This window comes from Carassius carassius, chromosome 49 (assembly GCF_963082965.1).
Source record: "Carassius carassius chromosome 49, fCarCar2.1, whole genome shotgun sequence".
NCBI lineage: Eukaryota > Metazoa > Chordata > Actinopteri > Cypriniformes > Cyprinidae > Carassius > Carassius carassius.
This window is the reverse complement of record NC_081803.1, coordinates 10459756-10487274: the sequence shown is the minus strand read 5'-3', so window position 1 is coordinate 10487274 and position 27519 is coordinate 10459756. Positions and strand designations below refer to the sequence as shown.

At 35.8% G+C, this 27519-nt stretch overlaps 3 protein-coding genes across 8 annotated transcripts in view; 1 reads left to right on the top strand and 2 right to left on the bottom strand.

Annotated features, from left to right (window-relative positions):
- Window positions 1-8974, top strand: part of LOC132132530 (glutamate receptor ionotropic, kainate 1-like) — a 61964-nt gene extending 52990 nt beyond the window's left edge. For 2 of the 6 annotated variants that reach the window (XM_059544936.1, XM_059544941.1), the window contains 5 exons: window positions 1328-1545; window positions 3814-4039; window positions 5188-5438; window positions 6868-7020; window positions 8511-8642. In XM_059544936.1, coding sequence (XP_059400919.1) covers window positions 1328-1545; window positions 3814-4039; window positions 5188-5438; window positions 6868-7002 — 830 coding nt within the window. In that variant the 3' untranslated portion in view covers window positions 7003-7020; window positions 8511-8642. Of the gene's footprint in view, window positions 1-1327; window positions 1546-3813; window positions 4040-5187; window positions 5439-6867; window positions 7021-8510 lie in introns of all 6 variants that reach the window. The other 4 variants (XM_059544939.1, XM_059544935.1, XM_059544938.1 and 1 more) reach the window with 3 other exon arrangements.
- A 7973-nt stretch (window positions 8975-16947) lies between these two features.
- On the bottom strand, window positions 16948-23489 carry LOC132132105 (transcription regulator protein BACH2-like). Its single transcript, XM_059544361.1, has 5 exons — window positions 23333-23489; window positions 21504-21754; window positions 20228-21331; window positions 19029-19235; window positions 16948-18120 (listed from the first exon to the last, which is right to left on the bottom strand). Exons 2-5 carry the CDS (start codon window positions 21741-21743, stop codon window positions 17713-17715), a joined length of 1959 nt encoding a protein of 652 aa, XP_059400344.1. The 5' UTR covers window positions 21744-21754; window positions 23333-23489; the 3' UTR covers window positions 16948-17712.
- A 722-nt stretch (window positions 23490-24211) lies between these two features.
- The window catches only part of LOC132132532 (MAP3K7 C-terminal-like protein), a 7251-nt gene continuing 3943 nt past the window's right edge, over window positions 24212-27519 (bottom strand). The window contains exons 4-5 of the mRNA XM_059544943.1: window positions 25545-25660; window positions 24212-24639 (exon numbers count right to left, since the gene is read on the bottom strand). Of these exons, the coding sequence (XP_059400926.1) occupies window positions 24459-24639; window positions 25545-25660 (297 nt within the window). The 3' untranslated portion in view covers window positions 24212-24458. The remainder of the gene's footprint in view (window positions 24640-25544; window positions 25661-27519) is intronic.

Sequence of the window (27519 nt, the reverse complement as noted above, 5' to 3'; positions counted from 1 at the left end):
TTCGAAATAATAAAAAAAATTCATTGTTAGTATCGGTAATAGACAACAAAAGTTACTGCTTTATGCTGATGATATATTGTTAACTATAACTAACCCACAAATGGCATTACCTCAATTAATGAACTGTATTAAGCAATTTGGAGTCATTTCCGGATATAAAGTTAATTTTCACAAGTCAGAGATAATGCCGTTAGGATCACTAAACATATCCGAGCCTAATTTTATTAAACCATTCAAATGGTCTTCTAAAGGTATCAAATATTTTGGTATCCATATTACATCTAAACTTTCACAAATTTATGATGCCAATATTAAAACATCTATATCCTGATTCAAAGAAGACTTCACAAGATGGTCAAAACTTCCAGTTTCTTTCTCAGGTAGAATAAACCTTATAAAAATGATAATCTTCCCAAAAATTGTATGCCCGCAATCTGTGACTTTTTTTTATTTTTTATTTGACAAATGCCAATATAAAAGGTCTTAATAAAGCTATGTCTAAATTTATTTGGGCCAATAAACAACCTAAAGTTAAACTAAAAACTTTACAATTGCCCACTGATGCAGGTGGATGTTCACTTCCAAACTTGAAATACTATGTAAGTATTTTTAAAAATGCTTTCAAATAAGACATTTTGTCCAGACTAGACATGCTAGTCTCACACTGAATAGCTCCGATTTCTTTATGTATATATTTTTTTTAAGGATACTGAAGTTAAACACTGCATATCCGACTTTTACTCTATGATAACCATCTCAAAGCAGACAATCTGATTTTGTTGCAGAAGGCTTAGGGTAAGAATTTAAAATGTGACATTGACGAAAATGTCTGGGACGATATTATTAGACTACCATAGAATATCTCAGTCTGTAATAGATTTAAAGAAATGCAATTTAATATTGTACATAGAGCCTTTATGTCTCCAAATAAATACAGCAAAATAAATACTTTTGTATCTTCCCAATGTTCTAAATGCAACAATAGTATTAGAAGATTCTTCCATTTTTGCTGGGAATGCCCTTTGGTTTTTTGATTTTTGGTTGTTGGTTGTTGAAAATAGTAGCTTATTATTATCTTTTAGTATATTAGTATCTTAATTATTATCTTACTATCTCAAGAGGGTCTGTTGTGTTTATTTGTGTCCTTTCTAGAGTCTTTTGACATTTTGTCTTAACATGCTTAAGAAAAAAAAGATTATTGAAGTGTACAATATATATTTTTATATCTATTGCAATGACATTCAGATTTTTCCAGCATGTCTTAAGAGTCCAAATACATTTTGGGGCCAGTGTCTGTTTTTCGCTAACTGCATGTATGTTATTTCAGGATCCGAGCTGATGCCCAAGGCTTTGTCCACCAGAATCTTGGGAGGGATTTGGTGGTTCTTCACTTTAATCATCATATCTTCCTACACAGCCAACCTGGCTGCATTCCTCACAGTGGAGAGAATGGACTCCCCAATCGATTCAGCTGACGATTTAGCCAAGCAGACTAGAATCGAATATGGAGCAGTGAGAGATGGCTCCACAATGACTTTCTTTAAGGTAACATGTTCTGATCTTATGCTCCAACACACTGTTCACATGAAAGCTATTGAAATACAGAAGGAACAGTCAGCAACAATCCAAACACTCAGAAAATGATCAATTTTACAAGAATCCGCCTGCACAGAAAGAGCCAGAGCTTTTAGGGGTAAGTTTATTGGATTTCTGCTAGAAAGTAAAATCAAAAGATCAATCTTATGCATCTGTCTCATGATAAGATACAAACTAATGCAATGGATGCAGAATCACAAACAGATGAGTTATGAGTTGTGCTAACCAAAAAACATCACATCCAACAAATGTCCCCTCATACTGAGAGCGGGGTTCTACGAATAAATGACGCTCAATATTTGTGCTGTTTTTATGCACACACTGTCTGCATTGTTTTAGTGCCAGATTCACTAAAGAAATTATATTCTTGCAAACAGTTCAACATTATTGAACAAAATTGTGTTTGCATTATCACGATGACCGACAACTGATAATAAAATGTTATAATATTTTGAGCAAAAATGTGTATTTATATTTAGAATACATTTATTTGATCAAAAATACTGTGAAAACTATTGTAATACATTTTTAAATGTTTTTTAATCCTGTGATGTCAACATTTTCAGCAGCCATTTCTCCAGTCTTTAGTATCACATGACACTTCAGAAATCATACTAATATGCTGATTTGCTGCTCAAGAAACGTTTATTTTTATCATCAGTGTTTAAAACAGTTACGCTGCCTAATATTTCTGTGGAAACCATGATATATATATATATATATATATATATATATATATATATATATATATTTTTTTTTTTAGGATTCTTTGATGAAAAAAAAGTAAAAGAAAAAAGATCAATATAAATAGAAATCTTTTTTAATATTAAATGTCTTTACTGTCACTTTTATCATTTTAATGCATACTTGCTAAAAAAAAATATTAATAAAAAAAAATCTTACTCCAAAAAAGCACTTAGACCAATGGTAGTGTATTAGTATTTGATATTTATTAGAATAAATATAAAAACTAGAATCAAATGTGTTAATGGGGAAATCGCGGCCTGGGGAAGTCGTGGCCTAGTGGTTAGAGAGTTTGATTCCTAACCCTAGGGTTGTGGGTTTGAATCTCGGGCCGGCAATACCATGACTGAGGTGCCCTTGAGCAAGGCACTGAACCCCCAACTGCTCCCCGGGCGCCGCAGCATAAAGGGCTGCCCACTGCTCCGGGTGTGTGTTCATGGTTTGTGTGTGTTCACTGCTGTGTGTGTGCACTTTGGATGGGTTAAATGCAGAGCATGAATTCTGAGTATGGGTCACCATACTTGGCTGTACATCACTTCACTTTTTTGAACTTTTTTACATTTTGCCATCACAACATTATAATGCACAGTATATAAAAAAAAAACATATTCATTTTGAGATTTGCAAAAATATAACTATGCTTAAATAGTGTTATCAAATTCTTAGCATTTTTAAAATAAACTTTAAGTAAAGTGGTAGATGACAGCAGATGTAATCTAAAAGTAAAAATAGGGGAAATGAGCATGTACAATTGAATCGAATATATTAAATGAAATATAATGCAGGTTTTTGCACTTAAATACTATGTGCTGTAATATAACTGATAAATGAATCTTTCAGTCACGTGAATTTATTTTATTCAAAGATGACAAATGTCTGATTCTTTTCATTTTCTAGGAAGACATCACCGAGTCCTTCAAGCATACACATTCACAAATCCTCCTGAACTCTATTTACCTCCACCAACCTAGCCATCTAAAATTCCAATAATTCCAGTAATCCAGTGATTTATCTTATGAGTATGAGCCACACATATGTACCATTCATCATTTAGAGAGAGAGAGTCAAACAAGTGACACAGATAAAGCACTGAAGTGTGTGCAGCTTTATCCATCGAGATTGTCGGCTATGATTGCATCCGCGGATATCTAGAAAAATACAGGCCTGTGGAGGTCCAAGACAAATCGAATCAGCTGTGAGAGATTTAGTGCACAGCTGTCCCATTTCCCACTGCTGTCCGCTGACACACTCAGACACAAAATTTTACAACTTGTCCCCTTCTGACACAGCCTAATGAGAGATCAGGGAGAACTTATCAGACTTAAAAAGCCCTTACCAGTAGCTGATGAAAGAACAAGATCTGTAGACAAGAACTTTAAAGAATGAAAACAAATATCGATCCAGGCGGCGTTACTCGTGTCTCTTTAAAGTTGTGCTTTTTGAAGACAGAATCAACTCTTTATTTGCTTTTAGAAATCCAAAATCTCAACATATGAGAAGATGTGGGCATTTATGAGCAGCAGGAAGAACACAGCCCTGGTGAAGAACAACAAGGAAGGGATCACAAGAGTCCTGACCACTGACTATGCCCTCCTCATGGAGTCCACCAGCATAGAGTACATCACCCAGAGAAACTGCAACCTCACCCAGGTTGGAGGCCTGATTGACTCTAAGGGCTATGGAGTTGGTACACCAATAGGTAATAGTGCCCCACATACTGTACTGCCTGACAAGCTGTTGAGCCCCCTAACCGTACCATTACTAACCTTAAGCAAGAAACATGGCATCTTTTTTGTGCTTTTGGGAATTTATTATGAAGGGAAACACTAGAAAACAACTGAGTTCCCACAGTGAGTTTGAATTGCCTTGATTTTGTTCTGTCTCGCTCAATTGCTGCATTTGGTCTGTTCAGGATGGAATGCAAGCAGAATGTAGGATATCTGAGAAATTTGTCTCAAACTTCTGATTCGATGCTCCTTGATGAAATTCAGAAAATTATATTTAGAGAAACTTAACAAATACTGTTTAAAGAAAAGGTAAAAGTTGTATTTGCTTCGTAGGTGTGCGATTATCAACAGAGAAAATTTTATTTAGAACATTTTAATTTGACAAGTATCTCTGGAAAACATTTCACGTTTCATTATTAAATACTTTGGATCTTTTTAAAAAGTAATGTGATTTTTCATAATATGAGTAAATTGTGGGGAAATATTAATCAATTATATATTAAATTTTAAACTTCAGTTTTTGCATTTTCCATGCATTTGGAAATATGTAGATTGTATTGTATTCATTTTATTTTATTTATACTCTAACAATATGGAGAAACAATGCCTGATGAAGGTTGCATGACCAAAATGTTAAGTTAAATATTATTAGCTATAGCAATGTGCAGAAATCATCTATTTTTGTTAGACTATTTGCTATCCTTTATTCCGATGCACTTGTATGCATCTATATGATTTACAAGTATTTATAAAAAAATACAATTTTGTCTAAATAAATTTAAAATAAAACACTAAAAACCCACCAAAAATCTGTTTAGGCATGAAAACATTATAGTGTACAGTATGAAAACTGGATACTGAGAATTCCTAAAGATTACATTAAACAGTGTTATTATGTATTTTTAGTTGTTAGTATCCAATATCAACAAATATCAAAAAATAATAATAATAACTATAAAATATTGATATATTGTGCATCCATACTTTAAATGATTGAAGTTCAACTTCAAGATGCATTCTGTTGCACTTGTGTAGGACTCTTCTCTTAACTCTTGTGCATGATTTTTCTGGTTGTTGTTGTTTTTGCGACCCCCTCTTAAAGAACTGTGGTTCTTTGCAGGGTCACCCTACCGGGACAAGGTGACCATCGCCATCCTGCAGCTCCAAGAAGAGGGAAAGCTGCACATGATGAAGGAAAAGTGGTGGCGAGGTAACGGATGCCCTGAGGAGGACAACAAAGAGGCCAGTGCCCTGGGTGTGGAGAACATTGGAGGCATCTTCATCGTGCTGGCTGCTGGTCTCGTGCTGTCTGTGTTTGTGGCCATCGGAGAGTTCATCTACAAGTCGCGCAAAAACAGCGATATTGAAGAGGTGAGTGGGAGGCTGGCAGAACGGCCCCGCGGGGTCTGAATCTTACAGGAGCTAATTACCTCACCACTGTCACAGCTGAAATGAGCCATGTAAACACAAATGAGACACTTGCGGGATGTTTTTGCAGCAGCCCACTGGACAGGAACCTGTCGCAGACTTAAAGTACACGCTGTTTATCATGCAGGTGTTCCACTTCTAACATTTCTGAAACTATTTTGGTTTGCTTGCTTGTTTTGCATGACCTACATAAGGGTTGTGAAATTGTGCCAAACATGTATTGTAGTACAATATTACGCTTTTGCTAATTTTATTACCTGATCTGGATGACAAAGAGCTGCTTTCAGAACAGTTTGGCAATTTAAGCAGTGTGATGATGAAGTGTAAAACTTAATACTTGTATATTCCTAGAGGAATGTATCTTTGATGCACACTTTAAATACATTAAAGTTATTAAAATTAATTGAAAGTATACGTAGTTGTGCAGAGAGTAAAAGTAATAAATGTATGATGTATATATATATATATATATATATATATAAGATACACACTCTCTCTCTACGGTATGTATAAATACAGTATATACAGACATTGGCTGATGTGAACATGTTACAATGGTAGACATTGTACACAGACTTTGTGGGCACAATTTTGAATATGTGACTACTGATATAAACTTCTTGTATTTTATATGTACAATAAGCAGAATAATTTTAACATAAAGAGTGTAAGTAAGATTGCAAAGCATGAAGCTTGAGTCAAGTATGAATCAAGAAACAACCCATAGAAACGTGTTATGACAAGGATGTTTCAGAAAGTCTGATGGTAGATAAAGGTAAACGATAAATGAATGAGAGATCATTATTACAAAAGTGTGCATCAAATAAACTGAACACGGAAGATCAAATGTGTGATGTGCTAGAACTGGTTTTCATGCGCCATGCACACACAAGATAAATTGCATTTACTTTAATTTGCTTTAATATATATAAATATATTTCTATGTAACATCTTAAAAAGTTTAAAAATAAATTATAAAAAAATAAAAATAAAAATATTCAAGTTTAAATTGCATTGACTATAATTGTATGATATATGTAATATCTACTTTAAATACAAAAAAAGATCAAATTAATCACAAATTATGAACAGCCCTAGTTTGATTTTCTCAGTTGCCCAAGTGTATTTATATTTTTCTTAAAGCATTACTTGAATATCAGCGGTTAGTATCGTACCAAAGACACCAATGTTTTTGTACCGATTCTACATTAATGTACATTAACTGAATGCCTATTTCAGCATCATTTTTATTTTTGTTGCATGTGAGTGCTGTTTATATTTTGCTATCACATTGATCATTTGCATGTTTACTGATCTTGTCCTGCTTTTTGTCTTTCTGTTCTATTTTTAATCATTGATCTGCATGCACAAGGCCTTCTGTTTCTTTTACGGAGTCCAATCCCAGCAGCTGCAAAGAAGCGATTCCATCTCCTCCTCTGGCACGTCCTTATCAACAGATTTAGAGAGCGGGCGGCTCCTCAGGGATGACATATGTTCTTCGTGTTAGCCACACACTCTCATATCTGTAAGGGCTGTGTGTTATTTAAAGAAATATAAACTCCTTTCCCTCATTTGCCCATCCACTACTTACTTCCAAACCATCTGCCCAAACCCTTGACCTCAATCCAGCACCAATGCGGCTCAGAAATTTAGTACGGTTTTCAAGAAGATGAAGAACACTTTCATTTCTTATTGCACACCCTGTCTGCAGACAGATAAGAAATGGAGTGCTCTCTGAAACTTTTATTTGCTAGTAGAAGCTGTTCAATTACAGCAATTCGCAGCAAAATTTTAAGTGTGGACCCTCTAGATTTGATGGCCTAAATTCTGCCTTTCATGTTCTCATTTCTCCCTCAAAAGATCGGCCCACACAGTGAGGGTAATGATAATTATAATTAGGGTTATGATAATGATCTGTTCTGCTATAGCTCACTGATTATTGAGTACAGAGACAAAACAGGTTACAAAACAGAAAAAAGTTTGTCTAAAGAAATTATTTTAGATGAATCTATAATGTTTTAGTGTCCATACAAAATATGTGCTTTTACTTGCCAATTACTTGCCAATGCACTTTAATAAATTAGAATACAAGATATATATATATACACACGATTTTAAAAGTTTTTAGGAGAGTGAATTTAATGTCAGTTTGGATAATGAAATAGTAATGTTAATGAAAAAGAACATACATGTGAGGTAAAGTTTTGAGAAATGTTTTTTCCTGTCTCAAGAATCAGTGAACTCCACTCTTTCACCTCTTTTTCCTTCCATAAACACCTGACACTGATATCATTCTCTGGAATATAATTAACTTTAGCTGTATTCGGCAGACAAAAGACATCAAGAGAAGAGTCTTCATAATGACTTGATTAAATATTGATGCCCTCAAAAAGAAAGAACAATTAAAAAGTCTAAGATTACCGCGTCTGAAATTAGCCCACAGGATAATCGTAATCAGCCGGGAGCGAATTCACTGCTCACAGAAGCTTTATCTGCCTCCCACGTCCCCGGCGGCATAGAGCTGTGGCCTTCATGCCTTGAACAACTCATGGCAGACAAGACTAAGGCCAGTAGAATCACTGAAACAGAAATCTGCATTATCACAATAGAAACGGGCTACACAGCAGGTCAAATCTATTGCATCCATGCAATATAAACCAGGTCTTTCTTCCGAAGAGATTTAGGGTGGCAGCTAGTCAATCTCACCATAAAATTCACCATATAGTCCCAACCCTGTTTTCAATCTCCACATCAATTTCATGCTTTTTCTACACTGTCCTTATAACTAAAAATAGCAAAGAGGCCTAAAAATAGAATCAGAAACAATTAGATGTAATGCAAATAAAAAGTCCTGTTGTTTTTTATATATAATGTTTTGCAGTGCAGTGACCCTGTAAGCATCACATTCATTTGAATAACCGAACTGGACTCTGTTAGATGTATTGTAAGCGTGTCTGTGTGCATGTTTGTGTGTGTAGAAAGACTCACGCAAGCCCTCGTGTTCTTCTTTGACAGTGTGTCTCTTTCAGTGCTGTGATGGAAGACCTGGGCATATCCCTCAGGTGCCACAAGGCGTTGAGGAAGAGAGGCAGACACAGAGGAAGAGCCAGCCTGTCTGGAGTCTTATGTAACCCCAAACGCATCCAGAGGAAAGAGACAATGGCCTAGATCCACCTCCAACAGCCTCGCGAACAAGCAGCAGCTCTGCTTTTGACGTACCTGCCGGTGAAATCAGTCTCTGAGACTGTTTGTTTTTTCAATCAATTGTTTGTGCTTTTTATTCATAAATTTGCAGGTTTTTATATCAGTATTATGTGGATTGTGTTGGTCTTGTGTTAAGTACACAGGTAATATCCGAACTGAAAATGAAAGGGATAATTTATTTTGAGATATTTCGTAAAGTACAAGCACATTGCCTTATACGGTAGCATTTTCTTGTGCTGTCCTTAATGTAATAAATAAAAGCGTACATTTTTTACCACCCTTGGGCAATTATCTTGTTCCAGGCGTTCTTTTATCAGTGACGCAGGTTCTATTAATTGCAGCATTATATAATAAACAGAAAATAATAGAGAAGATGCTTCTAATCTGTCACTGTTCCTAAGGGAATTTAAAGCATGGCTGTTTCTCCATAACTTTTTTCCCATTTTGACCCTAACAATTCAAGACGTTCTGCCTGCTACACACAAAAGCGCCTGCCTCGAGGGACTGACCGAAGTATTCTCCCTCAAACTGAGGTACAATCAAATAAAGTTCAAAGGTCAGCCTCTGCTTCAAGAGCTACCTGCTCCATGACCCAGACAAATTACTCTCTGAAGATTAAACTGCCTTTTCGCCAAAAATACATCAGATGTGTCTTAATGCATATCAGAAAAGATAAGACGTTCCAAGACGAGGGCGATCATCTTGATTAGATTTTTGTGCTCCAGATGAATTTGCTCAAAGCCCAGTCAGACAGCTGGACATGCTGGTGTCCCTGTTATACATATCAGCCATGCCTGGACCCGAAAGAAAATGCATTTTCTAGCTCAGTTTTGGCCTCTGAGAAATTTAGACATGAAAGATGTTTTGTGGTGTTTGTAAGTTTGAGTTTGTGTATACGTAAGAGAAAGCTTGTGGGCTATTGGCAAACATACAGATATTATAGCACTTTTCTATCCATTAGAGTGGATAGAGATAGTGATAGTGATAGTGGATAGGGCCATTCAGACTTAAGAAGATAATGACTGCTCAGGGCTGTTCGGGCCTCAGACTTTGAAACATGTAAGGGCTATTGAAAATGACTTTCATGGAGTCCTTGCTTTAAAAACAGAAGCTATTATCATGTAGAAGTAGAGCTCAAATGGTTTTCTTTTTCAGAATTTCTTAATATTTTGGTTTGTCACAATGTCACAAACATACTGATTAGTGGACTAAAAGTAGTCCTGTGTCTGTTTACACCCTAGAAAATGAATTTTCTAGCTGCATGTTATAGATCTTATTGTGAGATTTTTTTTGAGATCGTATTAATCAAAATGCGGCAATTGGACTTTTTGCAAACAACAGACTCCTCTCTGGTGACCTATTTTATACCAAATATTCAAATTAATAAATAAAATAACTTAAATATATACGTGTTTATATATACTATTCTAATTTATATATAACTGTTTCCAAAATTTTAATTGCCTCAGATTTCTGTAACCCACTGTATGTTAATAATATACTCGTAAATAATTTGTTTGCTTGATTAAGATATCCAGTATATGATATCAGTACAATGTAACAACATCTCAGTCATAGCTGAGAGTCAGATTGATGTCCCCTGATAACAAATATGATCAGCTTTAGTAAACAAACCTTGCAGATCTGATCCGTGTGCTACTAAGTGGCTCTGTGATGATTAATAGCAACATCACATGAGAACAGAGACTATATGGTGTCACTTTCACACTAATGACCGATCACTCTCCTGCTTTATGGGTTTATGCTAATGGAAGCCGTTTTGGGACAGCGATTTTTAAGCTATTTTTCCTTTTCTTTTTTCTGTGATGTGAAGTCTGCATTTATAAGTGTAATCTGACAAACACCTTGATTCATTTTGAAGTGAAATCTTGGGTTTAAAGGAGAGGAGGAAATTGCTCTTCTGTTTCACATTCACCTGTGACTTGACCTGTTCTGCTCTAACTCTGTCTGTTGTACAGCTTGGTAAGACCTATGGGAAGGTTTATATCAAAGCAAACACATTGAACATTTTTTTTTTTTTTCAAGCAAGGTTGAGAGGAAGCAGTGGGGAGAGAGAGAAATAAAGAGAAAAAGACATCAGATTGTTCCCCAATGCCATGCATAATCTGTTCTCTAAATTAAGTAAAATATGTTTTTTTTACAGTGTATGCAGGCTGAATTGTAATTCAAAGTCGGTTGCACTTTATTTTACAGTACGTACTGTATACTTACATGTACTTATAGTGTACTTACAGTGTATTTATCTAAGAAAGTTCTGGTAATACAAGGTAACTACATGGGGTAGGTTCAGGGTTAGTACGTACTTATTACATAGTTATTGTAATTACTATAATAAGTACATAGTATGTACATGGGGAACAGGACTGTAAAATAAAGTGCTACCTCAAAGTCTGTGTTTTCCGATAATAATTGTGCAAATTCACTAAATCAGGCCTGACATTAATTGACTCTCGATGAGTAATTCATGCAAACATATGAATTCTGTAATGATTTACTCATCTTCATGTCGTTTCAAACCTGTATGACTTTCACACCACCACGTAATGGACTGGATGAAGCACTGAATGGCGTACAGGAAAGCAATGGCAGCTCCTAGGATTTTACTTTTCAGCTATTAAATATTGAGTTGTTTTTAACCCAAATCAATTGGAGACAGTCATGATGTACTGCCATTTAATTGAATTCACCCAACCGGATATTCTTTGAATTTCTCTTCCTCAAGAAGATAGTGGGTTTGGAATGACATAAGAGTAAATGAGCAAATTTTATTCTATTTCATTTTTTATTTTGTATTCATTTTATTTTATTAGTGTGTATATTTTTTACTGTGTGTGTGTCTGGTATTCACTACAATGTGATGACCAAATGTCCCCACAAGTATAGTAATACCAGTAAATTTTGACCTTGTGGGTCCCTGTGAGAAAACAAGCTTATAAATCATATAGAATTAAGTGTTTGGAAAATCTGAAATAGCAGAACGTTTTCTGTGATGGTAGGTTAAGCGGTTGAATTAGGGATAAAAAATACAGTTGGTACAGCAGAAAAACCATTACAGCTATGGAATATCTTCACAAAAACTGGAAACCTGTGTGTGTGTATGTGTGCACACCCCTTTTTGCAGCAATAACTGCAGCTAAACATTTCTTGTAACTGCTGATCAGTCTTGTAGGAATTTTAGCCCTTTCTTCAGTACAGAACCGCTTTAAATCTGTGATATTGGTGAGGTTTTTTTTCTTATGATTTGCTTGTTTCGGGTCCTTCCATAACATTTCATTTGGACCGGACTTTGACTTGACCAATCCAAAACATTAACTATGTTCTTCTTTAACCATTCTTTGGTTGAACGACTTGTGTGCTTGGGGTCATTGTATTGCTGCATGGACCATTTTCTCTTGAGATTCAGTTCTGAGACTGATGTCCTGATATTTTCCTTTAGAATTGCTGATAAAATTCAGAATTCATTGTTCCATCAATGACGGCAACCCATCCTGGCACAGATGGAACAAAACAAGCCCAAGCCATAATACTACCACCACCATGTTTCACAGATTGGATAAGGTTCCTATGTTGGAATGCAGTGTCTCCCTTTCTCCAAATATAGCGCTTCTCATTTAAACCCAAAATTAATATTTTGGTCTCATCCATTAAAATTTTTTTGTCCACATTATCTGCATAAGGGCAGTAAAAAGTTATTACTATGTAGCAGCTTTGAAAATCAGTGGGTGATTAGTTTTTTCTTTGAAACATTACTTTTTTTTTTTCAGACAGTCTGTTATTAATCACTCCTGTATAGCTAAGTGAAGTGATTTCCCAGCATTTTTTGAACACTGACCAGTTGCAAATGTGATACTTATTTACAACAATTCAATAATAAGTTAATATTGTGGTATATTAGACTGATTTTGCTAAATTGTGTAAATGAAAATATTACCTATAAAGCCACAGAAGAACTGTTGTTCGTCTCCTAACAAAACACAATAGGTATTTGACTTGAAGCAGCACTGCACAGACTGTTCTATGTATGACATCAAAGTACCACAGCAGTGATTAGAGAGCATTTAAGATTTTTTTTTACATTCTAAAATCTGTTTATTCCAAAGATATACTACAAGCTATTCAATTTATTATTGTAAGCTGCTTCAGAGGCATAAGCTATTGCAAAGTATTTCATAGATACAACAATAATAATAAAACAGTGCATTGACCTAAAAAAGGAAATGTACTTTTGGTAATTAAGTACTTCTGTACTTTTACGTACCGTATTTTCCAGACTATATGTCGCACTTTTTTTCATAGTTTGGCTGGTCCTGCGACTTATAGTCAGGTGTGACTTATCAAAATTAATTTGACATGAACCAACAAAAATGAACCAAGAGAAAACATTACCGTCTACAGCCACGAGAGGGCACTCTCTGCTGCTCAGTGCTCCTGTAGTCTACCACTGAAAACATAGAGCGCCCTCTTGCGGCTGTAGACGGTAATGTTTTCTCTGGATTCTTGGTTTTAAGTAAATGCGACTTATAGTCCAGTGCAAATTATATATGTTTTTTTTCCTCATCATGATGTACTTTTGGACTGATGCGACTTATACTTAGGTGCGACTTATAGTCAGAAAAATACGCTAAGTAAAAATCTGTCTTTACAACTTTCACTTGTAATGGAGTAATATTCGACCAACAGCATCAAGTAAGTTCAAGTTCGAGTTGAGCTTTATTGTCATTCTGCTACATGTACATACAGTGGAACCAAATATTGTCTCGCAGGACCACTGTGTTGCATAAATATAAAAAATAATGGAGTTGTGTAGGCTTTGGCCACCTCTGCCTGTTATACACACTAAACCATTTAGCTGTGATAAAGCCATCCTGTCTATGGACAAAGATTTGAAATGAGGGCTGCAGGTGCAGAGTTTCTATAATGCTCAGGAGATCCCTCAAATGCATATTAAGCCATAGTAGATGACATGCACAAGTCCAAGTGCTCTATTAGAGCTAACGACTGTCCTCATACAAATTAACAGTCACCTTTGTCTGAGAGGCAAACCTGTGCACTGCAATAACACACTGCAGTCTTTGACATCAACCACAAAGATTCACACTGTAGCTGAGGGGCAGTGAGTTTAGAAACAAACAGACGTCATGCTCTTGTTCTATTGGATTGTAATTATGTAAATCCGAATGTAAGTAGACCTAATTTGCTATTAAAAGGATAGTTTACCCAAAATTGAATGTTTTGTTCTTTTTGGTCGTAATTTAGCCTACTTGCATTCATGCTGTTCGAAACCTGTAAAGAACTGAACAATTCTGGTTTTAATTCTGCAGTTCCTTAATGCTTCCATTTTAAATACGCCATAAATACAATCCAGTACTACTACTGCTACTACACAATAATGTGGAAGCATCTTTCATTCAACAATATTCATAATATGTCTTATTACTGACAAAATGTGTATCTTTAATTACACATTAGTAGGCTACTGCTGTTACAAGACAGAAGAGGCAGACACACGGATAAAGGAATGAGAGTTTATTTTGAACAACCAGATGAGTGATCCGCAGTGAAGGGTATGGTAAGTAGGTGAGTAGAGATCCAGGTAATGTAGACCTGAAAGACTCAGATCATCTTCTTGTAGGCGGAGATCGGATGGAGACACACAGGACTGGAGAAGACTCAGGAGCACACACAGGAGACGAGAAACAACGAGGATGACTTGGAGAGAATGCAAGGAAACAGGCAAACAGCAATGGATTCCTAGAGGTAAGCACAGCGTTAGCGTCTTGGTGCAAACGATACCGGACAGTGACTGAGAGTGAGAGTGGTGCTTAAGTGCTGGATGTAATTGCTGGATAGATGACATGCAGGTGTGTGTGATCAATACTCAGGGGAGGGAGTGCGCTGTGATTGAGTTAGGGTGGAGTCTGGCGTGATTGTGACAACTGCTGGCTGTTTGATTCACAAAAGAAACGGCTCATTTGAGTAATTCCTTTGGTAATTGGACTTCACTGGTTGCGCTGCATATTTTTGGTTTTACAAAAAAAAAAGGATTCATTTGATTCATTCGTTCAGAAATTGGACAGTGGTTGTGCTATATGTTTTTGAAAATAAATAGTGACTCGGAATCATTCGTTCTAAACTTTGAATATCCGGATTTGTGCTACAAATTCTGTAGAGGTGTTGCGGCAGATTGCGGTATTTTACTGTGTTCCTTCGCATGGTTTGTTGTCATATAGTACACATGAGTTACAGTAGATACATGGGATTTTTTTTTTTTTTTTTTAAAGTTTGACAGCCCCCTCCACTATCATTAAATAAAAAGGAGCTGCTTAGTAGCTTAAATGACGACTCATAATTTTCTTTTCTGGATGAAAGTTTCTTTAACTAGTTCTGTCCATATTTTTTTCAGCATTATTCCATTACTGTGGCACTTAAATATTGATTTCGTTGTTGATTTAGCTTCTTTTATGATGATCTTTTGCAGAAACAGAGGTCAAGAGAGGAAAGCGAGAAGGTGTGTGGGTGCTGTTATCTAACTAACCTTTATATTCTGCACTGGAGAATATTTGCTCACTCTTGAACAAGGCCTTTGAAAAGATCAAGAACCGGCTCATAATGCCCATTTCTGTCAATGATGCAGCGTGGCTGGGATTGTGGGGGTGAGCTTGCGTGGAGCTGAGGTGATGTTCTGGAAAAAAAAAATTTAAATTAAGCAAAAGTATCAGTGTACTGAGTATACCGAGTGAATGTCATCATATCTCTGCACTTGTATAGTGCATCAGTGAATAAGAGCTTTTATTCAAATCCACACAGATGGGATAATATTGCTGTGCTGCTGAATGTGATGTTTACTGCCAGCTTTAGGGTTTTTTTTTTGTATTTTGATTAATTCTGAGATTTGGTTTAGACCGCCGTAATACTGTTTTCCCTGTCACTAATCTGCTAACCTCATAACTCTTAATCAAACCCCAAAGCTGTCCCTTACTATTTTGTCTTCAACATTGTAATCCTGAATGAATGAGGTCACAGATTGTGTCCATGTGACACGCGCCGGTCATTTTACCTGAAACTCTTCTCAAAAAAGTGAGAGACTTTTGTGCTCCTTAAAATAAATCCAGGAAAGCCACATCCAGTGATCATCCACCAAATCAATTTGTCTCACAGAAGGATGCAACTGTGCCCTTCTCTGAAGACTTCTTCTTTCTCTGATTTCTTATAATAAGCTTCATGACCACAACCCTGGCGCAGAACATCAGTTGTCTGCTACATCGAATAGCAGAGTTAACCAATTTCACTCACAAATTTGGAGTCTTTCATTATTAAGGTATGCTTTTCTAACTAAACTTTATGATGTTTAATGAAAAATTAATACTAGGATATTTTGCATAGGAGGATACTGAAATACCAAAATCGTCCTTTGTCATATGAAGATCAATTATAACCGATGGCTGTCTCTGTACAGAAACTGATGATCGTGGCAGATTAGCCCAGGGGAATAGAACACACGAACATCAACATACTGTTCTGTAGCTGACAGCCGGACAGACCGTATCCATCAAAGTGATTGAAATGATGAAAAATGCCTCACAGCCTGTCATTATCCCAGCACTCATTCTTAGTTCTGCGACATCACAGATTGGAATATGAAATTATTTCACAAATTTATCCTCAAGCTGTCATTGTTTAGACTGGAGCGTGTTTACACATTACAGACGCAGCTACGGTGCTGTAATTATGATCAAGCATGAGGAGACCGAGCGAATACAACATTTGATCTGGGTCGTTGCTGCCATCAGTTGGTAGAACTATCTCTGCAAATAACCAAAACCTTCATGTAACGCAGGTATTCCCAACTTTTTTTGTCAATTGAACCCCTTCGACCTATAATATTTGTAGATTTATTTATATTCTATTATGGTACTCATTAACATTTTGAATTAGTTTTTTTATGTTCAATTTTAAATGTTTTGTTTATTTTGTGCTTCTGTTTATTGTTACTATCTTTATATTTATTTTTTATAGCTAAACTCAAACTTGTTTCAGTTAGTTGCATGCATATGTATATATATATATATATATATATATATATATATATATATATATATATATCAGATTAAAATAATAATTGTAATAGTTTTAGTTAACAGTAACAACAAACAACACTAGGATTTATTTTATTTAAATAATTTATAATTATATTTAAAAGGAAGACAAGTCTATTTCAAAAATACAAATTTTCATAAGTCATTTATTAACACGATTTCAGAAGAGAGGATAATTTGGTCCCAAGCAAAATGTTAGAGTGGCATAATCAAAATGCATTAAATTTAAAAAGAAAAATTATTAGACATTTTATTATTTAAGGCAACATATACAATGAAACCATTTTTGCTTGCAAATAGATTTCCCTGCCACAACTGATGGAGAGAGAAAAAAACTATTTTTTTTTATTACATAAAATCAACATTAGTGAAACTACAGCATGTGCAGTTCTGTACACCTGAACAGTATGAGCTACCAGACTTTAAATGAGTGTCACAGTTTCAGCAAAAACAGTTTACAGCACAGTGTTGTCCGACAGCTTTATGTCCCCTGAGAAGAAACAGGTTATTAATGAGCTGTGTGATGAGGTTTGTTGTATTGTGAGTCCAAAAAATTATCCTGCGAATTGAGGTTGATTGTTTCCATAAAAAATGTGAGGGATGTTCGGGGATGTGTAATAAGACTATAAATGATCCTTTTAGGTAAAGGAATACTTCACTAAACACTGACCAATACAAACTGAATGCTAATGCTTAAAGAGTTTGAGTAAAAAATGTAAAAAAAATTTAATGTACAACCTACAGTCAGATGAGGACAGTAGTGTTGTCACGTTTGTTACATGCACCTTTAGAGTGTAATTAAAGTCCTTCACTGATTTTCAGTGGTCTTTCCTTCAACCAACATATTTCACTGTTTCGTGATTGCTGATGAGAAGATCAGTGGCGAGTTTCACCATTTAACTACACTCACTGTTGTCAAAAGCCGAGGCGTCAGGTGGACAGGTGTGTGACTGAGCTTTTACAACACCAAGAGGTAACAGGTTCTGTGAGCTTGATTGTGCAACAGTATTTTCCACTGAGGAACTAACTGGTGGTTCGGCTCCAGAGCAACAAGTTTGTGTGCAGAGGTCTGAAGCCTGAGGCTGGTGTGCCTCGGGACCCTGAGAAAGGTCTGGGGAGGGGCACAGGAAGGCAGACAGCGGGCAGTCTGGAGAGGAATATTTGGCCAGCCTATGAAGCTGCTGGGGTCTGAGAGCGGCTTCGGCACAGACCGTCTCATACAGGCCAGAGTAACTCTGCCAAACCTTCTTCTTCATCTGATTCAGCTTTATCCTCTCAACGCTCAGCTTCTCTCGCTCGCTCCTCTGCAGAGCACAAAGAAAAAAGATATATATTTTAAAATATTTAGGCCTAAATTTAAGATTTGTTATTTATATTATTTGAAATAAATTTCAATTGCGTATAAAATATTACTGCATTGCACAGTTTTAACATAAACTAATAAACTTAAAGTGCTGCATATATGTCAATCATACATAAATATGATTGGGGTAAGAATTCTGCACTCCAAAAACAGTGCTTGCATCTATTTGATTTTATTTAAATAATCATATTTTTCAAAATACAATTTTTTTATACAATTCATTTACATTTAACACATTCAATTTATTAGTACTATTACAGCAATATTACCTGTTTCATTAATGTATGACTGACAAATATGCATCACATTAAGTTTATTAATCTGTTTATTTTAAAACTGTACATTTAACATGCAATTCAAAGGTATGGATGAATCTCACAAAAACCTGTCCAGGTCATATTTCATCCACAAAAAACAAATCGGATTTTTAAAAAAAAAATTAATCAATAAATCTTTTTTTTTTAAGGCCATTAAGATGCCATGGAATTCTTTACCATAATAAAATGTGAATAAATAAATTTAATAATATAATATTTAAATTATTGCTTTGGTATTGTCCTTAAAAATCATTTTATATACCTAATCAAAACTAATTTGAAACTGACATTTCAAAATAACTTAAATATATCTTATAAATACTATACAAATTATTATTGATCACTAAATAGTTGTGCATTTTCATGGTGCACTTTCCTGAAATCAAATTTCACTGAATTTCACTGAGATAGCAGCTATAGATCAAAACTTTGATCCTGAATGAGGTATCTAAAGTTCTAGAAGAGTGTACAGCTATAAACTCTGAGCCTTTAGGGATCACTTTCAGACTATAAGGATCTGTCGGATACTCACCAGTTTCTCGATTTCACACTGCAGGTTGTATATGCAGTCAAGTTTCCGCTTGCGGCAGCGACGGGCTGCAAACCGGTTTTTGCTCCTTCTGCGGATGTCATGCACAACGTCGAGCTGCTCCCGTGTCAAGCACTGCTGCTTCAGCATCTGCTGGAAGTCATTCCTGCTTAGAGACACGATCTGATCCACAGAGAGCGGCAGCGCCATCTGGAGGAAAAGAATCAACATGTCTTTCATCACCTAAACCAGGGGTTTCTAACCAGGCTGTCACCCAGCACTGCACATTTCATATGTCTCCCTCATCTAACACACCTGATTCCACTCATTAGCTCAGTAGTAGAGACTGCAAGACCTGAACTGTGTGTGTCTGATAAGGGTGACATACAAAATGTGCAGTGCTGGGGCTCCTCCAGATGTTTAAATTTGACCACTATAATGCTCAGCATTCAGTGAGAATAAGATTTTTGGGTTAATGTTTTTATTAAGGTCCTCATTAAGAACTAATGTGGACTTTAGATCTCAAAACGAGTCTGACAAGTCATTATCAGGTGTGCAAAGTAGGTACGGTTCCAGCCTGCTTAAAAGGCACTGAACAGTGCAAAGTCCAACAAACATGAACAACTCTAATAATGCTTAGCAGAGGTGCCAAGTTTTTTGCTTACTGATCTACTTTAAACTGAAAGATATTTTATACTTAAATATATTTAAAAAATATTAAAATATATTTCTAAATATGAATTATATTTTATTGTAATACTTATATATATATTATCATTGTTCAAATGCTAATAACAACAGCAAAATAATAATAACATTTGTTTAAATTATTCATAATCTGTAAATTAGAAAAAGTTAAAAGATTTGCGACCTTAACAAAAATTTTAGCAAATAACATTAGATAATAAAAAAACATTATTATTACTGTTGTTGTTGTTGTTATTATTCATAACATTATTATATTTGTACAAAATATGTACAAATAGGTTCAGTCTATAAAGTAAGATTGATTGATTGTTTTGTTTGTTTATTAATTGCTTATTTTATTGTCCATCAGGACAATCTGCAGTTTGACCATTTAAGAATGCACATCTTTCCTCAACAAACTGCACAATTCCATGCATCACCCAAGCACAAAAGCTTAAGGATAAGGGTTTGTTCACACCAATGAAGCACCCCTAATAAATACAAGCAGCCCTCACCTCATACAATCGTTCACTGCTGTAAGACTCACTGTCCCCCTCTGTGTCAAAACTATCAGAGTCCTCCCCTGATTGGTTGGAGGGTATATATGGACTGCCCTCTGATGTGGGACCCCCCTCTCCATCATGTAAATGAGCGCCCACCGCGCCAAAGTTCTGCAGAAATGGACACTCCACTGCTCTGGGATCCGGGTAGCAGCTTTTCAGACAGTTGAGATTTGAGGGTTTCATCACCAAGCCCAGGCCAGAGGGAGACGCCTGACAAGAATCCGGCCAGAACGTGAGCTGTTTGGCCACCTCTGTTTCCTCCACGCTCCTCTGTTCATTGCATCGGTCATCTTTGAGCTCCATGTATGGCCTCACAACTTCCTCTGGTCCTGAGCGAGGGGACATTCCCCATTTTGCAGAGTCTCCTGAGTCACAAATGGATTGTGCCAACTCATTACAGGTTGGAAATGATGGCTGGTCTGTGCAAGGTACAGGATTTAGGGGACAATATTCAGGCAGAAGAGAATTTTCATCGCCAATGAGAGGTGTCTTATCGCATGAAAAGACCTCCTTGCCGTCTTCATTGCTTGAGTGAGGTAGGAAGCTTAAAGGACAGTCGTCTTCTGTCCTGTCAAGGGACATGGCTTTTGAGCTGCAAACATCCAGACAGGATCGCTCCTTCCCACAAGCTATTTGAAACTTCCGGTACTTTGGGCACAGGAGGGAGTAATCTGTGTCTTTCTGGATGTGAAAGCTTTTTCCAACGTCCTCAATGGCCACCGAGGGAGGACAAGATGTCTCTTTGACTTTAAGTTGGAGTTTTGAAGGCTGAAGTAATGATTTGTCTTCATCAATAACATCATCCTTGTCATTCAAGCTCAATTCAGCCCCTCGTGATTTGAAACATTTGGTCTTGCAGCACTTCCTCTGGACTTTTGATGCACTTCTGCTGTTGTCAAAGAACTTGGGGAGAAGGAAGTCAAAGCAGGCTTTGTCCAAGTTCTTGAAACCAAGAACAGAGGCACAGTTACGGATTTCCAGCACATTCTCTTTGTTAAAGAGGAGTTTTGAGGTGTAGGCAAAGTCCAGCAAGGGTTCAAATCCCTCTGAGGTAACCTTCAAAATGAAAAAATATATATATATATATTTAAATCAAGTGCATTAAAAGTGCTTCATATATCACACAGATGTTGTTTGTAATATATGATATTTCTGCTGTAACTTGGCCAAAGATATCCCATGAACTTCCTCCTTTGAATGAATTTCAGACCTTTAACTATGTTGTTACCTCATCAGGAAGGTTGATGATAGTTCCTTCAGGTGTATGACTGGACACACGAGCGCTGAAATAATCACTGCAGGACGCCAGAACTGCCCGGTGGGCCCGATAACTCTGGGTCTCTGCCACAACAGTCACATCACACAGAAAATCTTTCTTCCTCTGCTCATTCAGACATTGCAGAACGTGGGAACTGTGCACAGACGACTGGAAGGTGAACTTAAACGACTTTGAGTTTTCCACCGACATGCTGAGTTAATCTGTATGGTAAAAACATAAAGAATAGATTTACATGCTCAATTCAGGGAAACCGCTATGTAGTAATCATGACTGAGATTTTTTGGTTATAAAACTCATACATTAGACATATGAAGCAGGCATCACGGTTCAAACACATATTGACCAATTACATTTCTGTGAATTTCTTTTTCTGGATGTAGATGTTTTCAAAATCTCATTATGAATGTTGTATGCAGCAATTATTAAGTGTAATTTCTAACCAGTCTAATATTTTAGAGCGCAGCATAACTTGTAAAATACGTTTTCAGTATAGAGATTTCCATATGGTGAACGCAATTTTAAAATCCCATATGACTTTTACACATTTTTTTTTTTTTTTTTTTTTTTACAAATTACAATAGTGATTGCCAACTTTTTCAACAGCATTGGTTCCTGAAGCATTTTTACCATAGATTTGTGTTAGAGAGTTAGAGTTAGGATATAGCCCATAAACCAAACGAACTAGCTAATAAGTGAATTACAAAATTTGTTTATCGTTTAATGTTTTTATTTTTTTTTTAATGCATGCAAGAATTATATATGATGTTACTGCCAGGACCTGCCTGTAGAATTATATTTTTTCACTAGTTAGCGCAGGGAATAGGAAATGTAAAACCAAGAACGGATCAAGAATGGAGTGACACTGTGTGTGGAAGGTAAATTTATACCACTCCACTCACATGACTCCGTTCAGGTTTTGTGTTTATCTTGGCGCCATGCCAAGTTTGCAGGTTTGGCTTGTTTTTTTTTTGTTTTTTTTTGTTTTTTTTTCTTCGTTCCATTTCGATGGAGAAACGTTGCCCGCGTGATACTTAAGCACGTACGTGTCTTTACCCACACGAGAGCTCCTTATCTCCACCGTGTACTGAGAATTTGACCTAGTCAAGTCATGAGTGTGTGCGCGCGGGCTGTGTGTGTGTGTGTGTGTGTGTGTGGCTTAAGGGTGTGCGCGCTTACTGCTGACTCATTGGGATTTGCTGATAAAGGATGAGCAGGCATTTTCCCCGTCTGTCCCTTTCTAAACTCCTACACTTTACGAGAAACTTGGGGACCAGCTGTCTCGTAAAGTTCAGCTGGAGCATTTTATGTTGTTAAACGGAAACATTTGAACTTATAACCCTAACAACAGACGCGCCTTGGATGTAATAGGCTACATACCGAACACTACGCTTGTGTCACAAAACCTAGTGAGCCGCCTACCTAGACAGCATCTAAAGCACCCTAGGTGCGCTTTATATGTTCGAATGGAACCTTCGGAACGCGGATACAACGCACAAAATGTTTTCTAGTTAGGAAGCTCCTTATGTTTTCAGACAGCCTACGTCTAATGGGGAAAATGACATCTGTACAGACTACAGTCTTGATCATTGAAAAACTAACAGTCGTATGGCGTGAAACAGAACCATATCCGAACTACACCATTCAATAATATTTTACATTTAAATAACGTTAAGACATTTTTAAACTTTAAATATAAAATTCACCCATCTCCATTTTTAATGTGTTTTTCTCTTTCGACAGAAAAAATAACAAAACCACAAGAGATCGTATATACTCACCTGTCATATCACTGGAGAGTGAAAGAAAAATATTAATTTGATATGCTACTAACTACATACTAACTCGGCTTGCTTAAAGCGCTCACTTGTAACTTTGAAAATAAGGAGGCGCTTGTGTTGCATTCTAGTGTCGTGTGACTTCTGCCAAAAAAAATATTTATTTTGTTCCGCCTTCTCAAACAATGCCCTCTTGTCATTGGTCCTCTGTCCTGTCAATCATTAACGTCACTACTTCCTTACTTCTCGCCTCCAGACCGGCTTGGATTTCACCCACGTCCCACTGTACAGGCTGACACATAAATAATTTCACCTCCTCAGTCTCGAGTTGGGAAACTTTACAAACAAAACCGACATAATTATGGAATATTCACTATACTGAATATTTAGACTAAAGTACATGGAATCTAATCATGTTCGGATCTATTTATTCTCACCAATGTAGCCACAAGCACACTCGTTGTGCCAACTAAACAAAGCTCTAGACTAAATAAACTCTAATCTGGAGGAAGAAAAAAATTCATGCTGCTAAACTGGTTTGTGGACATACACCTCTGGTATTTCAGCTGTGTGGGAGGGGGGGTGTCAGCCATTGATATTTTTGAAGGGTTTCACAATCCTAAAATGAGCAGATCACATTTCGAAAGCCAAGTTCCCTATTGCTGAGTGACTAAACAATGGTGTGTAGTCATACGTTTATCGTCACCTAGCTTGAACTCAAATAGCTGAACAGAAATGTAATTCCTTAATTCCTTTTTTTATGCAACTGGCAGACAGTAAACAGTAAAAACCTTTACTGAAAGTAACAGTTACACTTTCACAGCAGAGCTTGTGTACAGTATAACACCCTTAAAACATACAAAGAAGAAAACATTTTATATATTCAGAATGTGATGTCAGATATGAGTGAGGCGACCTCTCAGCTCAAGTTTGGGTCACAAGAGCATCAACTCTGAAATAAACCCATATCAGCTTAAAATATATTAAATATACATTGATTAAGTGTCTCAGTGTAAGCACACTGATTCAAGATCAGTTTTCTGCTTCAGTACATTACACAAGCACTGAAGGAACGCTGAGTAGTAAAGACCCAGAGGCAAAAGATCTTTCGCATTGGAATCAACGAGGGTCACGAGGAGCCCTGCCTCTTGTGACTGATCACTCGGAGCATCTCTAGCTGCTGTGCGCGTTGGCTATGGACAGTTATCAGATTTCGGTTCTCTTCTGTAAGTATCCTGTATTCTTCCTCAACTTGCGCAAACTCCATCGACACCTTTTCGTCCTCTAGCAGCTCTGCCATGAGCTCCCTCCTGAGTGTGACAAACACAAACAAGGAAAAAACACGTTATAATCATTCAGTACAGCACTTCTTTAATGACTGTATTTAATTTAATGATGATATGAGAGGTGTGTGCCAAAGTAACATATTATGTGGGTTGGGTGTCAGACAGGTGACAACAGTTGGTGGTTCTGTGCCTGAAACTATTTTATAGGAAATGAAACTGTCAACACCATAGTTGTGGGTACCTGGACTGATACAATGATGGGGGGAAAATGATTACAGACAGTAGACATCTAGATAGAGAGACTTGTCTGTGGTTTGTAATGTTTTACTAGCTCAGAAAGGCAAAGAGCCAGTGTAAATAAAATCTATTTATGACATTATTTTTGAAAGCATTCTCGTATATATACACAAAATTAATTCTTAAGTAAGTCATGCAATGTATTTAATGTTACTTATCTTTATCACAACTATTATATACTAACATACTGTGTGATTTGAAAAAACATATCTACTTTTTAAAACCTCAACAAGGTTTTTCAAAAAAGGTTGTTTGACAGCCAAAAAATGGTATACATTTAAGGCTTTACAGTGCACTTTCATTTTCATTAAAGTTTGGCTTTGCAATGTAAATGTTAAAAACACAAAACGTCCTGCGTACCACAATACAGTATGCCAGGTCTTGTCATGATTACACAGGCCTATTTTAACCAGTAGAGCAGCATGAGTTTCAATGGCAGCTTTGATCTACTATCTGTCTGTTCATACTTACAACAATGTGTGTTTATACAGAACATACTGTATCAGAGTATATTTATTGATAGTAGAAATGCAATAGCATATTAACAGGATAATTACCAACTCTGAATTTGAAATCAATCTCAGTTATCTCTTGAATACATGTTTGTGTTCTGAGTTATTTTTAAAGCTTACTTTCTGTCTTCCAGCCTGGCGATTTCATGTTTGACCTGGTTGAACTCATTGGCCATCTTGCAGTGGTTTTTGTACACTTCAATGGACTCCTTTAGAGACCGACATGGCAGCACCGGCTAGTGAGGAAGGTGATGACATAATTATTACATCACATTTTTTCATTGGTGAAATTGTGTTTTATTTATCCTAATACTTCAGCACAATTGCTCTTTTTAACGAGTCAGTTGACACATATTTTATACAGTATGTTATAGTCAGTTTATATACTTCAGCTAGAAGAGTGACTGGAGATGAATTCAGGAACTTCTTTTTTTTCTTTTCTTTATGATGCTATATTTGGATTGTCAGCTACATCCTGGAATATACACAAAATCGTCATACGGCCTGGCAAGAAGATTTCAATCAATACGTGATATGTGGAAACATTCCTTTTGTGTCAAGAACTTCTTCTTTCGCAATGACTCATGGCACAGTCCTACGGAATATCATCCACACGACAAAACACTTCAACTTCTCCCAGTTTTTCCCCTACTGTGTGGGTGTGCATGTTAAGTCCGACCTGATTTTAGATTGAAGGACAATTTCAGCATTTCAGAGATCGATACTTTCATGGGGATCTTCCTATAAATGCTAGCAGCACTGTTCTTGTAAACAACATTAATCAACTAGGCATTAATAATCATAGTTTAGCCTATATCATACCACAAATTTAAATAAAAACAAAATAATTTCACAAATAGATTGAAAAAGAATAAATTGAAAGAATCTATTGTGCACACTAGTCAGCACATTTCATGCTTTGATGCAAAGAGACACATGCAAGCTTTCAGAGCTTGCTCACTTTAGCTTTTTGTCAGTCTGAGAGAATTTGATATTAGTGTAAAAGCCTTTTTTTCTCTCTCAGTAATGTAGTAGTTATGAGGAAATTGTATGAGGAAAAAATACTGAACTAGTCATGTTGTCAACAATCAAAACTAACCCTACATGTCAGCATGAAACAGCATTCACTCTGCATTTACTTGCGTAATGTAGCATATTTTTGAGTTAAACAGGATATTTATAGGGGGGAATATAGTAGGCCAGGACATTTTTTCTATCAGGAGCTGATTGGATTGTGAAAAGACGGAGGATATCACTCCGAAAAAGAAAATCAAGTTATACATTTTGATGAATGATTATGAAGATAGGTATTTGTTTTTCATACTGTTCACAATAAGACAAGTAGAGGTATATTAGATACAAAGTCTGTAATTTATGAGCTCCTTGTGGTAAATATAAATGTTTTTGTTTAATATTTTTTTTGTAAAAACCTATAAAGATTTTGTAATAATAATAAAGATAAATAGATTTTGAGATTTTTTTTATTTAATAATAATTAACAACAACAACAGCAACAATAATAAGAAAAATAATACAATTTATGGGCTTCTAGTGACAAGGATCAAATGTTTTTATTTAATAATTATCAGTATTTATTTAATAAATATACTTAATAATTATAATAATTAGTGCCGTCATTGCGATTAATCGCATAAAAAATAACTTTTTAAACATATGTTGTTTTTGTTGACAACATATGTACAGTATGTGTTCATTTATTATGTATATATAAAGACACACACATTTAGTATATATTTAGAAAATATTTACATATATACACATTTATATATTTATATCTTTATATTTTATATTATGTATAAATATGTTTAATGTATAAACATAATATTTTTCTTAAATATATACATGCATGTGTTTGTATTAACATATACATAATAAATATATAGATTACAAACTCATATATTATGTAAACAAAACATTTTATTTTGGATACGATTAATTATTTGACAGCACTAATAATAATACATTAATTAGGTATGGGCTTCTACTGGCAATAATAATTGTTTTGAATAATAATATTAATAATAATAAATTATGGGCTTTTAGAGACAAAAACTAAATGCTTTATTTAATAATA

Excerpts from the sequence above, each read along its gene's own strand:
- LOC132132105 (XM_059544361.1), bottom strand. The coding sequence starts at position 21,743 with ATGTCGGTGGAAAACTCAAAGTCGTTTAAGTTCACCTTCCAGTCGTCT. Across the intron at positions 19,236-20,227 it reads GCAGTGAACGATTGTATGAG|ATGGCGCTGCCGCTCTCTGT; the intron begins GTGAGGGCTGCT and ends CTTTTCCTCCAG. Across the intron at positions 18,121-19,028 it reads AGTGTGAAATCGAGAAACTG|AGGAGCGAGCGAGAGAAGCT; the intron begins GTGAGTATCCGA and ends TGTGCTCTGCAG.